At 44.2% G+C, this 14,052-nt stretch overlaps 2 protein-coding genes across 3 annotated transcripts in view; both read right to left on the bottom strand.

Moving 5' to 3' along the window:
• BBS1 (Bardet-Biedl syndrome 1) overlaps positions 1 to 386 on the bottom strand; it is a 61,703-nt gene extending 61,317 nt beyond the window's left edge. Inside the window, exon 1 of the mRNA XM_056527527.1 lies at positions 236 to 386. Coding sequence (XP_056383502.1) covers positions 236 to 267 — 32 coding nt within the window. The 5' untranslated portion in view covers positions 268 to 386. The remainder of the gene's footprint in view (positions 1 to 235) is intronic.
• Positions 387 to 5,052: 4,666 nt separating this feature from the next.
• Positions 5,053 to 14,052, bottom strand: part of DPP3 (dipeptidyl peptidase 3) — a 31,518-nt gene continuing 22,518 nt past the window's right edge. For both annotated transcript variants that reach the window (XM_056527528.1, XM_056527530.1), the window contains exons 12-18: positions 13,474 to 13,566; positions 11,376 to 11,438; positions 11,154 to 11,278; positions 9,457 to 9,577; positions 7,982 to 8,161; positions 7,589 to 7,751; positions 5,053 to 5,475 (exon numbers count right to left, since the gene is read on the bottom strand). In XM_056527528.1, the coding sequence (XP_056383503.1) occupies positions 5,318 to 5,475; positions 7,589 to 7,751; positions 7,982 to 8,161; positions 9,457 to 9,577; positions 11,154 to 11,278; positions 11,376 to 11,438; positions 13,474 to 13,566 (903 nt within the window). In that variant the 3' untranslated portion in view covers positions 5,053 to 5,317. The remainder of the gene's footprint in view (positions 5,476 to 7,588; positions 7,752 to 7,981; positions 8,162 to 9,456; positions 9,578 to 11,153; positions 11,279 to 11,375; positions 11,439 to 13,473; positions 13,567 to 14,052) is intronic.

Here is a 14,052-nt window from a genome sequence, read left to right on the forward strand (position 1 = left end):
AGATGGAGGGGTTAATACCTGTATGATCCTCCTCTATCATCTACACCAGTGTTTCCTAACCAGTGTGCCTCCAGCTGTTGCAAAACTACAACTCCCAGCATGCCCGGACAGCCAAAGGCTGTCCGGGCATGCTGGGAGTTGTAGTTTTGCAACAGCTGGAGGCACACTGGTTAGGAAACACTGATCTACACCCCCTCTCTAGGCCCGGTGCAGCCATGATATGTGGACACCTCACCCCTCCCGGCTGCTGTCCGATGAGGATGACATGGCGGGCTCCCCGGTGCCTCCTCAGCGCTACGTGTCAGGTACCGCTCCGGCTTCTCCACCTTATAGGCCGCTTTGCTGTCGTCAAGGCAACAAGCACGTACCGCTCAAGCTAATAAGTGCCGCCCCTCGGAAAGCTGTGATTGGACGAACGATTCGACGACCACGCCCCTTCTCTAGCGCTTTTTTTTTTTTTTTTTTTTTTTTTTTTTTTAAATAAATTGAACTTTATTTACACGAAAACAGACAAAAATCAATTATTGATAAGGCAGGGTTCACACTTTACTCTAGCTTAGTGGTTTCCAAACGGTGGCCCTCCATATGTTGCAAAACTACAACTCAGCATGCTGGGAGTTGTAGTTTTTTTTTATTTTCGACATCTTGAGGGCCACAGTTTGGAGACCACTGTGCTAGCTCATTGTTTTGCAACTAGGGTTCCTCCAGCTGTTGCGAAAGTACAACTCCCAGCATGTCTTGTTATTGCAAAACTACGATTCCCTGTATGTCCAGTCGATGCTAAACTACAACTCCCAGCATGTCCTGTTATTGCAAAACTACGATTCCTTGTATGTCCAGTCGATGCTAAACAACAACTCACAGCATGTCCTTTTATTGAAATACTACGATTCCCTGTATGTCCAGTCGATGCTAAACTACAACTCACAGCATGTCCTGTTATTGAAATACTACGATTCCCTGTATGTCCAGTCGATGCTAAACTACAACTCACAGCATGTCCTGTTATTGAAATACTACGATTCCCTGTATGTCCAGTCGATGCTAAACTACAACTCCCAGCATGTCCTGTTATTGCAAAACTACGATTCCCTGTATGTGTAGTTTAGCATTGGGAATCATAGTTTTGCAATAACAGGACATGCTGGGAGTTGTAGTTTTGCAACAGCTGGAGGCATACTGGTTGGGAAACACTGCTCTAGCTACAGCAGAGACCAATTTGGAAAATGTGTAAATGTGAACGGTTCTGTTGTAACTATTACATTTATCAGTCGTAAAGTTTGCCATACACATGAGGACGGTTTCACACAGGCGTATTATGGCAGCATTTTTTTTTCATCCATATTACAGCTGTCCATTTGGGTCATCAAAAACGTAGTCAGGCCGGGACTTGTAATGGTAATATGGACACAACAACATGGCTGTACTGTGCCTGCGTGAAACCAGCACTAACGTTATGATCGGTCAGTCCACCATATCTGAAGGAATGATATGCTGAACTGTACTGGTCTGAAAAACACAATTACCCAGTTCAATCTGCCTAGAACCAAAACTTAAAAAAAGAAAAAAGAAATTCCGTGGGCTGTGTAATTCCATTGGCTGGTCCATAGTGGTGGGACCCCCAATATCGGTTGGAATCCCACTTTAAATAAACCTTGTAATAATGCATATCGCTTGCAATCTGAGGAAGGGAGATCAGACTTCCGAAACACGTCACTGGTGCTGTATACTCGAAATGTATTTGATACTTTTTCCACTTGGAGTTTCTTTTGGATATTTTTCTGAGAAGCGCCATTCCGGTGCCTCATTTTGGTTTTGCCCATTACAACCAATCACAGCTCAGATTTCAAATCTTTAGGAGGTCAAATAAAAGCGGATCGGTGATGTTTTTTTTTCAGGAAGATTGATAGATCTGGGCCCGTAGCTAATGTGCACTAAAATTTGGCGACTCAGGCCATACAATTACACGTTTTCAGACAATCAAGTAAGGAATAAAATCTAACCTCACCCATCACATTCGGGCAGTCTTTTTTCAGCCACCACAATGTCGTATAATTTTCAAGCAATAGTCGTCCAAATACATACATGCCTACACCCAAGCTGGTGCCCTGGGCAGCCATTTTCCACACAATGTGTGGAACTCTCATGCTGCCTGAATCACAAATCTTTAGGGTGGTCCCCGGTAGCTTCTATCCGCCCAACCAACCTAAAAGATATCTCCCTGTTTGGGGTTGGATAGAGATCTATCAATCAAGCCTGGTAGAGAAGTGAGAAGCCAACAGGGAGCACCGCCATCATGAGATTATATATGGCAGGGATTTCCATCCAGGGTACCTATGGCAGTCCCAAGATGATAAATAAATAAACTGTACCCACATTTCTAGCAGACAGACCATATTCTAGGCATGTCTGCTGGAAGTACACCCTACTATGTAGGACACCTACCGGATAGGACTCAAGTGTTGTGTTTATATCTCTGTCTATTGCTGCTTGTGCAGATCACATACATGTATATGAGGAAGATCACTGCTGGGGTGTATATAAGATTCCTGAAAGTGTTTGCTTCTGTAGTGGTGATGAGATACCTCAAAGATATTATTGCTTAAGGGTACGTTCACAAGTACGCAGATTTGATGCGAAGGATTTGATGCGCAGGATTTTCTGCTGCAGATTTGAGTATAAACTAAATGACTGAGCACAGCTACTATCCTGCGCATGAAATCTGCACAGGATACTGTATGTGTTGAACGTGCCCTAAGGGTGCGTTCACACGTGCATATTTTTGCTGCAGATTTAGCTGCCCATGGACTTCAATGAGAAACAATCTGCTACAGCAATTCTGCAGCAAAAATACGCACGTGTGAACGCACCCTAAGGGTACGTTCACACGCGCGGATTTTCACAGTGTATTTAGCTGCGGATTAGCTGATTAAGGCCCTGCTGTATGCTGGCTTTATATGTGCCTGCTGGTAGCGGCAATACGCCGATACCAGCAGACACAGTGCAGCGATGTGCGCGGCTTACGCACACATCGCGGCCGCTCTCCCTGCTCTGAGCCCCCACGATCTCCTGTACAGGGCCGCGGCTCTCCCGTGCAGGGGGAGTGCCTGCCTCAGCATGACGTTGCGGCCGGTACGCCTCCTCCATGCATCTCTATGGGAGAGGTGGGGAGGCAGTGTTCGCGTCTCCCCCATAGAACTGTATGGGGACAGGTAGGGGACGGGGAGGGGACGGGGAGGAGACTGGGCGTCACCGTCGACCTCTAGGTCGACGCTACGCGCCTTAGCGCTCACTATGAGCGCTAATGGCAGCGCCCCGTTAGGGAGATCTCGGGGGGGTCCCAGTGGCCGGACCCCCCCGGATCAAACACTTATCTCCTATCTTGTAGATAGGGGATAAGTGTATATTGCACTGCAGTTGTCCTTTAATTTTAATTGACAGGTTCACTTTAAGTAGAGGAAAAGACATCTTTAAGACGTTGTAAAATCATGTTTAATTTTTCATGCTCCTGGTTAACACATCAGATTAACTTTTGCGTAAAGAAAAAGAGAAAAAAAAAAAAAAGTGTGTGTGTGGGGGAGGGTGTGTCTCTTTAATTACCATTTAATTGATCTACACTGATCAGCCAAAATATTAAAACCTTCAACATGTGAAGTAAATAACATTGATCAAGCATCAAGTGACCAGTCCGTTCTTGAAGTGGAAATAGGAAACATGGGTAAAGGTTAGGCTATGTTCACACTGCCGAATGTCCGTACGGAATTCTGCACGGACATTCCACAGCAGCAGAGTCCCATTGATTTCTGATCGGTCCTAGCGCCCGCTGTTTAGTCAAATGAGCGGAATGTCTGCGCCTGTTTTTCTTGGCCTTTGACTATGGTTCCTTGTTGTCTCTCAGATCCTTAGTCCCCCCCCCCCCCCCCCAAGGCTGTTCACACACGAGGAGTACAGGCTAGCCTGTTTGGTCGGATCCTACAGAAGAGCAACTGTAAATAGCTTAGAAATGGTACTGATGGTTATTGTAGAAAAAGACAAAGTATCGCAACCTGCTGAATGCTGGGCTGCATAAACTGCATGACCTATGCTGACCCCTGTCCACCACAGAATGCAATTACGGTGGACATGTAAGCATGGTCCATGGAGGAATGGAAGAGGGCTCTGCATAGTAATCCCCTGTTCATTACCGATCAGCTTTGTTCTTGATTGTCAGAAGGGAAGGACCTAAGTAGAGCCAAGAAAATTCCTTCTGCAGGAAAAGTAAGAAAGGATTATAATGTCAGCTGCCAGAGGGGGGAGATGAGTGATTCTATCCAGGGTCCATCCCCAGCAGCATAAATTATCAGCAGCAACAAGGGGGGGGGAGTCACATGGAAAAAAAAAAAAAAAAGAAAAATGCAGTTTTTTATTTTTTTTTTTTATTTTTAGTATTTCTTAATAACATGGAATCTGTCCACATCTTATTGACATGTCACCCTTCATGGGGATAGACCATTCCCGCATCCACAGGGAGTCGGCTAATCGGTGTAGAGCAGTGTTTCCCAACCAGGGTGCCTCAAGCTGTTGCAAAACTACAACTCCCAGAATGACCGGACAGCCTTCGGCTGTCCGGGCATTCTGGGAGTTGTAGTTTTGCAACAGCTGGAGGCACTCTGGTTGGGAAACACATGTGTAGAGAGACATTTAAAGGGGTTATCCAGGAAAAAAACTTTATATTATATTATATATATATATATATATATATATATATATATATATATATATATATATCAACAGTTAAACAGATTTGTAAATTACTTCTATTAAAAAAATCTTAATCCTTTCAGTACTTATGAGCTTCTAAAGTTAAGGTTGTTCTTTTCTGTCTAAGTGCTCTCTGATGACACATGTCTCGGGAACCGCCCAGTTTAGAAGAGGGTTTTCTATGGGGATTTGCTTCTAAACTGGGCGGTTCCCGAGACACCAGAGAGCACTTAGATAGAAAAGAACAACTCAACTTTAGAAGCTCATAAGTACTGAAAGGATGAAGATTTTCTAATAGAAGTAATTTACAAATCTGTTTACCTTTCTGGAGCCAGTTGATATATAAAACATTTTTTTTCCTGGATAACCCCTTTAACTGTTCTTATTGAGACACTTAGTTGAAAACATTCCTTCTTTTATCCAGTATAAATGATTATGGTAGAACTTAATCCCATTCATGGTACAACCACATACAGACTGATTGTTGCCCAAATCTATGCTGTGAATGTGCAGAGTCTTGCTTCATTGACCCTTTCCCAGCACGGTCCTGCAATATGTAGTCCGGTTTCTTCACACTTCATCTGCTGTTCTGTTTTTCCCAGTACAGGGCGTCTGCGCAGCTCAGTTCCAGCATTTCCTTCTCCAGATCCTCCTCTTCATTGCAGAATCTCTGCAGGACTGACCGTATTAATCCAGAGGGAGTGCTGTCATAACGCAGGACTTCTACATTATCCCCTACAGAGAAAAACAACAATATGAAGAGTGCTTGGGATCTAGCACACCTGTATTAATGTGACTGGTCGGCATAGAGTATTAAAGGGGCACTCAGACGTCAAATAAGAACAAAAATAAACTTCTGGAGACCCATAAAACAATTGCTTACCTGCCTGCCCCAGTAATAAAGCACCGAAAATCTATTTTTTGTGGGTATGTAGTCCTTTGCCTACTGTGTCCTCTCACTACTTTCAGGTTGAGCAGTTGCTCAGTACTACAGTTCCCAGAATGCATTGCTTTCCCTCACAGCCCTGCCTGCAACCCTTCCACAGCACTCCTACCAAGTCTGTCACCTAGAGCTATTGCAGAATATTTTAGTACATAGCCAACTATTGCTTTGCAGTCAGTAAATCTGCAGCACCTGCTGTATTCATTTCCTGTCTGCTCCTCACAATGAAGCATGTTGTAAACAAACATTCTCCCTAACTGCCCCTATGTGAATACGGAGATGGTGATGTAGGGGCTGGTTAGAGTTGATGACATCAGTTATGGGGTGGGGCTAGAGGTCAAACACAAGATCAAGCCAGCGCCTCCTGAGACACCAGAGGATGATGTGTTGCTTAGAGATGGAAGGAGGATTTGTGGGGTGTCCGAGACAACAGCACCCTGACAATGATGGGATACACAACATCCTGTCAGGGGTATTTCAAGCAAATGCCTGCTAAAGCCAGTACAATTTTTGATAACCCAATGTGTTATATAAGTTATTTGTCTTGGGGTATAGATTTATATAAAGTACAATTTTCTCATACAGGAATAGCCCTTTAATATCAACCCAAAACTGGTATTGATTCATTACAAGCACATTATTGTTTTGTAATGCAGTTTATAAAAATAAATAAAAATAATAATAGGTTACCACTTTGTGAAAGCCGAGTCCTGACCCCAAGAATAAGGGTATGTTCACACTACGGAATTCTGCACTGAGAACATAAACATCAGTGTGAATGGGTCTCCGCGAGACCCGTTCACACTGCGCAATTGTTCAGCGCAAAGAAAGAACATGTTCATTCTTTGCGTGGAAGTCCGCCAACACTGCATAGCTGTCAATGGTGACGGCGCAGTGCCACGAGGTCCTACCGCCAAAGTATTTTGGAGGCGGCCGCCAGAATGGAATCTCCGCTTGCGGAATTCTGCAAGCGGAGATTCCGTTCACAATCCGTAGTGTCAACATACCCTTAAGAAGCTGAAGCATTGGCTTAAAAGGAATCTTGTTGATATAAAAACTTAGAGGGCACTCACTCTGTTCTACATGCGTGCGGCGAGCTCTCTGAACAAAATGCTCGCTCCCTATGTCTCCCGGGTCAGCGTGCCTGCGTAATGCAGTCGTGCATGTAGGACAGGGTGAGGGCACATCTGCTGTGTGTCAATAACCTAGTGGTCCCTGCACGGATGTGAAGGAAATAGGCGTGACGGCTCCAGGGTATTGCTGACCCCTGGCCACGCATATCCGACTATTCCAGATTCCACATAAAAGTGATTTTTAGCATGATCAAAAGTGTTAAAAAAAAAAAAAAAAAAAAGCCGAAGGTATAGCTGAATTACTACTGTAAACACCCTTGACATACTTGTATAAGGTTAAAGAGGTGCTCCGGTGGAAAAGAATTGTTTTCATAACAACAGGCTCCAGTAAATTAAACAGATTTGTAAATTACTTTTAATAATCCTTACGGTACTTATCAGCTGCTGTATACTACAGAGGAAGTGGAGTTGTTCTTTTATGTCTGACCACAGTGCTCTCTGCTGACACCTGTCTGTGTCAGGAACTGTCCAGAGTAGGAGCAAATCTTCATAGCAAACCTCTCCTACTCCAGACAATTCCTGACATGGACAGAGGTGGCAGAAGAGAGCACTGTGGTCAGACAGAAAAGAACAACTCAACTTCCTCTGGAGCATACAACAGCTGATAAGTACTAGAAGGATTAAGGCTTTTTAATAGAAGTATTTGGCAAATCCGGTTAACTTTATGGCACCAGTTGTTTAAAAAAAAAAAAAAAAGTTTTCCACCGGTGTACCCCTTTAAAGGGGGTAAAATGTCATGACAGTTTCCCTTTAAATGCATCAATCCGCTCACCTGCCAACTGAGTGTTTATCTGCACAAACAATTTGCGCTCCTCCTTTCTCAGTATTACGATGTCACGTAGGGTGAGAAACTTGTTGGGTTCTTCATCTGTGACTTTGGAATATCCGTCGTACATCTCACGAGCCCCTTCTACATTGGCTGTAGATTTATAGACCTGAGGAGAAAGAGGGAATGGACTAAAAACTAGAATATTCAGCAAAACAAACAAAAAAAAAGAAAACCAAAGATATTGAGAAGCAGTCACGTCACGAGTAGCCAGTCCTTAAAGGGGAACTCTACGATCAGACATCTTATCATCTATCCTGTGGATAGGGGATAAGATGTATAGGGGCGGAGTACCCCTTTAACCAAGATCCACTGTAACCCATTTACTAAGATAAATACCTGCAATCGCTGCAGGAAACGCTGGATGGCCGGTAGTCCCACGCTCATGATCTTGTTCCTGTCTAGTGACACTTGGGCATCTGGACGGCCGTCTGCTCCAGCTTTCTGTGAGACAGTGACGAAGTTCTCTCCAGCCTCCAGGAGTACACGGAGAATGACAAAGCGGGCCTGCATGTGAGCCTAAAGGATAAGAACTAGAGATGAGCGAACTTACAGTAAATTCGATTAGTCACGAACTTCTCGGCTCGGCAGTTGATGACTTTTCCTGCATAAATTAGTTCAGCTTTCCGGTGCTCCGGTGGGCTGGAAAAGGTGGATACAATCCTAGGAGACTCTTTCCTAGGAATGTATCCATCTTTTCCAACCCACCGGAGCACCTGAAGGCTGAACTAATTTACGCAGGAAAATTAATCAACTGCCGAGCCGAGAAGTTCGTGACGAATCGAATTTACTGTAAGTTCGCTCATCTCTAATAAGAACCATAGATTTAGTTAATAGGCCAAGATAAAGGCAAACATCTACATCCCTTAAGCCAGTGGTCTCTAAATTAGGAACCTCCAGCTGTTGCAAAACTACAATTCCCTGCATGCCCGGACATGCTTGGAGTTGTAGTTTTGAAACAGCTGGAGGTCCACATTTTTGCTTCATTCACATCTATCTTGGAGGCTCAGTTGCATATTCCTTTACATTTGATGGGAAGAATATTGTTGCACCAATATGGATCACATTACATTCTGGATCTGGCACAGTGTTACGGCTTTTGATATAAACATAAAACTACAACACAGATGTGAACAGAGCCTTAAAGGAGTACTCCGTTGGAAAAAAAATTCTTCAAATCAACTGGCTCCAGAAAGTTAAAGGGGTACTCCACTGCCCGAGCTTTCAGAACATTTAGTTCCCAAAGCTCGGTGCGTGGTCGTGATGTCACGATCACGCCACCTCAATGCAAGTCTATGGGAGGGGGCGTAAGTCCCCTCCCATAAACTTGCATTGAGGGGGCGTGGCGGAACTAAATGGGATTTGGAACCAAATGTTCTGAACACTGGGGCAGTGGAGTACCCCTTTAAATTGTAAATTACAATCTTAACCCTTCCAGTACTTATCAGCTGCTGTATGCTCCAGAGGAAGTTGAGTTGTTCTTCTCTGTCTGACCACAGTGCTCTCTGCTGTCCATGTAAGGAACTGTCCAAAGCAGGTGAGGTTTGCTATAGGGTTTTGTTCCTGCTCTGGACAGTTCCTGACATGGACAGAGGTGTCAGCAGAGAGCACTGTGGTCAGACAGAAAAGAACAACTCAAGAACAACCTTTGTAGTATACAGCAGCTGATAAGTACTGGAAGGAGTAAGATTTTTTTTTTTAATAGAAGTAATATACAAATCTATATAACTTTCTGGAGCCGGGTGAGTTGAAAAAAAAAATTGTATTCCACCGGAGTACCCCTTTAAAAACAGCTATAAAGTTCAAAAACACACCTGTCTCCATTTGCCGGTCTCCGGCGTATAGTATTCCAGTCCCAGCAACCCAGCCCGGACCATGTTCAACCAATTGACATACAAAATATCCTGCGCTTCCTGAGATTCATGACCAAATATCCTGTAGGTACAAAAAGTGGTTATTAATATGATCACATGAAGCAAGTGGTACACTGGCAGCTTTTTACAGGCCTGGTTATGTGTAGCTATTAGAGATGAGCGAAGTTACAATGATTCGATTCTGCACGAACTTCTCGGCTCAGCAGTTGCTGACTTTATCCTGCATAAATTAGTTCAGCTTTCAGGTGCTCCGGTGGGCTGGAAAAGGTGGATACAGTCCTAGGAGAGAGTCTCCAGCCCACGGGAGCACCTGAAAGCTGAACTAATTTATGCAGGATAAAGTCATCAACCGCCGAGCCGAGAGGTTCATGCAGAATCGAATTTACTGTAAGTTCGCTTATCTCTAGTAGCTATGTATAGGAATAGTCCTTTTTCTTAAAATTTTATCCAAAATATTTAGTTTAGATCACATCGGGTCTCAGTTCTAAGACCACAGCATGCTTCACTGTCTGGCCGGCCACCTCTTCTGAGTCATTATAGTCTTTGGGGAGAATGAGTCTGGTTTGATTAAAGGGGTACTCCGGCGGAAAACTTTTTTTTTTCTCAACTGGTGCCAGAAAGTTAAACAGATTTGTGAATTACTTTTATTAAAAAAATCTTAAACTATCCAGTACTTATTAGCGGCTGTATACTACAGAGGAAATGCTTTTCCTTTTGGATTTCTCTTCTGTCACGACCACACTGCTCTCTGCTGACCTCTGCTGTCCATTTTAGGAACTGTCCAGAGCAGGAGAAAATCCCCATAGAAAACATATGCTGCTCTGGACAGTTCCTAAAATGGACAGCAGAGAGCACTGTGGTCGTGACAGAAGAGAAATCCAAAAAGTAAAGCATTTCCTCTATCTTATATAGCCCCTAAAAAGTACTGGAAGGATTAAGATTTTTTAATTAAGAAGTAATTTACAAATCTGTTTAACTTTCTGGCACCAGTTGATTTAAAAAAAACATTAAAAAAAAGTTTTCCACCGAAGTACCCCTTTAACCCCTTAACGACACAGGCCGTAAATGTACGTCCTGGTGAGCTGGTACTTAACGCACCAGGATGTACATTTACATCCTAAGCATAACCGCGAGCATCAGAGCGATACCCGGATCAAGCGCGGCAGGTCCCGGCTGATGTTCGCAGCCAGGGACCCGCCGGTAATGGCGGACATCCACGATCAATACAGATCACGGCATCTGCAGCATCGCAGTTACTAAAATGGATAATCGGATCGCCCGCAGCGCTGCCGCGGCAATCCGATTGTCCAGCACGGCAGCCGGAGGTCCCCTCACCTGCCTTCCCGCAGACCAGAGCAGAAGATGACCGATAACACTGATCAGTGCTTTGTCCTTCCTGGGGTTATCCAGGAATAAAAAAAATAATAATATAAAAAAAAAAAAACCTTCTTCCAAAAACAGCACCACCCCTGTACTCAGGTTGTGTGTGGTATTACAACTTGGCTCCATTCACGTCAAAAGCAACGGAGCTGCAAAGCCGCACCCAACGTGCAGACAAACGTGGTGCAGTTTTTGGAGGAGCCAGCTTTGTTTTTTTTTATTCTGGATAACATCTTTAAGAAGGTTCGGTTTCTTACCGTAACACCTCTTCATTGACGCACAGGTACAGTCCAACACACTCGGCTCTGCACTCCTCATAGGAAGAGGCAATGGTAGAGAATTTGCCGTCCCAAGTTTCACCAGGCTTATACCAACTTTTTACCTGTGTTAACACGGATATAAATATTAAGTGATAAAGTGAACATAGGAAAACAAATCCTAAAAATGACAGACTGACCCCGATCACAACTATTACTCACTTGCTCCCCAGTCTCCGGGTTGATAACATTCTCTTTGTCAAAATTGAATGTTCCCTTCTCATCCTAGATAACATGAAGAAATTAAGGTAAGAACCTCTCTACAGAGAGACACAGGGGGAGATTTATCAAAACTTGTGAAGGGGAAAAGTTGCCCAGTTGCCCATAGCAACCAATCAGATCGCTTCTTTCATTTCTAACAAGGCCTCTGAAAAATAAAAGCAGCGATCTGATTGGTTTCTACTTGATAAATTTCCCCACAGTGTCCAATAAGAAATGGGAAAGTGTACCCAGTGATACAGACAGACAAGATATTTTATGAACAATTCAATAATGTTTCTTGATCACAGTCTGTACAGTGATCCCTCAACTTACAATGGCCTCAGGTTACAATATTTTAAACATACAATGTCTTTTCTGGACCATTGTAACCAGACTCAACATACAATGCTATAGACAGTCCAGATCTGTGACACATGTAGCTGGAAGATCCGACCAATTAGAATGGGCAAAAACCCCTGTATAACTGAAGTGTATGCACTGACTGCTGTCTGGTAGCGCCCCCTACAGTACAGGGAGGTATTACATGTTCTGTACTCTTTACCTGTATTACTGAAGTGTATGCACTGACTGGCTGTCTGGTAGTGCCCCCTACAGTACAGGGGGGTATTACATGTTCTGTACTCTTTACCTGTCCCAGGGTTAGCTGCTCCTCTGGACACCAGGTGAGGGCGGCTCCATTACTTTTTTAGGACACTGTGTACTGTACAGGACCCTGAAGAAGCTCCCGTCCTCTACACAGACAGTGATTACAGCTCCCAGCAGATCTTTCTTACTTTTATATGTAAGGATTTGCTTTATCTGTAATAGTTATCTACTTAATTTTCTTTAAAAAGGAATAGTCCAGTGCTGAAAAATGTATCCCCTATCCTAAGGATAGGGGATAAGTTTCAGATCGTGGGGGGTCCGAACACTGGGGCCCCCCGCAATCTCCTGTGCGGGGTCCCGGCTCACGGGCCAGATAGCGGGTGTCGACCACCGCATGAAGCAGCGGCCGACACGCCCCCTCAATACATCGCTATGGCAGAGTCGGAGATTGCTGAAGGCAGCGCTCCGGATCTGCTATAGAGTTGTATTGAGGGGGCGTGTCGGCCACCACTTTGTGCGGTGGTCAACACAACACGCTCCCTTCCCGCGGGCTGTCGGGGCCCCGTACAGGAGATTGCGGGGGGCCCCAGTGGTCGGACCCCCCCCCCCCGTAATCTGAAACTTATCCCCTTATCCTTTGGATAGGGGATAAGATCTCTAGGGGCGGAGTACCCCTTTAAAGGGAACCTATCACCATAAAAATGCTGTCAAGTCTACCAGCATCATCTTATAGAGCAGGAGGAACTGATGGATACAGTAAAACCTCTCCAAAAGACCAAATCTGAGACTCTCAATCCCTTTACCAGAGCAATTGTTTCCATCATAAATTAAACATGTGGCATAAATTAAACATGTGGCAACACCACACCCTAAAATAATATATATTTTTTTTGTGCAATTTTGTGTGGTCGATTCAAAGAGGTTTCACTGTGCTTTGTGTAAAAAGATTTACAATTTATTACATTTTACAATTTATTGATTTCATTCCCCATGTATTCTGGATTAGCATTCCAGTGGGTGGTACTACTCTGCACACTTAAAAAGGGAAGACTGTCAATCGCTGATTAGGACCGCCCACCGGACTCCCAATTCCAGAACGAGTAAAGGAATTTAAACTAAAGTTATACTGAATCTCTTCAGTTCATTATGCCAGCGTTTTCAAACCAAGGTGCCTCCAGCTGTTGAAAATGTACAACACCCAGCACGCCTGGACAGCCAAAAGGCTGTCCAGGCATGCTGGGAGTTGTACTTTTGCAACAGCTGGAGTCACCCTGGTTGAAAACACTGGCATAATGCACTTAAAAACTAAACACACACAAACAATAAAAAAAAATATATATATATATTAATACTTAAAAAGGCAAAAGGTCTAATAAACTGACCTCCTGGTTACAAGTTGTTCACAAGTAGTCAGAAGATTGCGGTGTTCATAATACAAATAAATAACTATTACCTGGACAAAAAGCTTTCCACTGCCATGTCCTAGTAACTCATGCAGACCGACCTGGACTTCAAAAGATGGACCACGATACTTTGTAAAAACATCCTGAGAAAGAAAAATTTACGGGTAAATACACTACTCAAAAAAAAATACACTTAAACAACACAATGTAACTCCAAGTCAATGATACTTCTGTGAAATCACACCGTCCACTCAGGAATGCTGGCGGTGCTTTCACTCTAGTGGTAGCATGAGACGGAGTCTACAACCCACACAAGTGGCTCAGGTACAGCAGCTCATCAAGGATGGCACATCAATGCGAGCTGTGGCAAGAAGGTTTGCTATGTCCATCAGCGTAGTGTCCAGAGCATGGAGGCGCAACCAGAAGAAAGGCCAGTACATCAGGAGATGTGAAGGAGGCCGTAGGAGGGCAACAACCCAGCAGCAGGACCGCTACCTCAGCCTTTTCAGATCGCGGGGTGGTCTGAACGCTGAGCCACCACCACGATCTCCCGTACAGGGCCCCCGGCTCTTTGCTGAAATAGTGAGTTTCGACCACTGCATGATGCGGCATCTGACACGCCCCTCAAT

Source organism: Hyla sarda, chromosome 6 (assembly GCF_029499605.1).
Source record: "Hyla sarda isolate aHylSar1 chromosome 6, aHylSar1.hap1, whole genome shotgun sequence".
Classification (NCBI taxonomy): Eukaryota; Metazoa; Chordata; class Amphibia; order Anura; family Hylidae; genus Hyla; species Hyla sarda.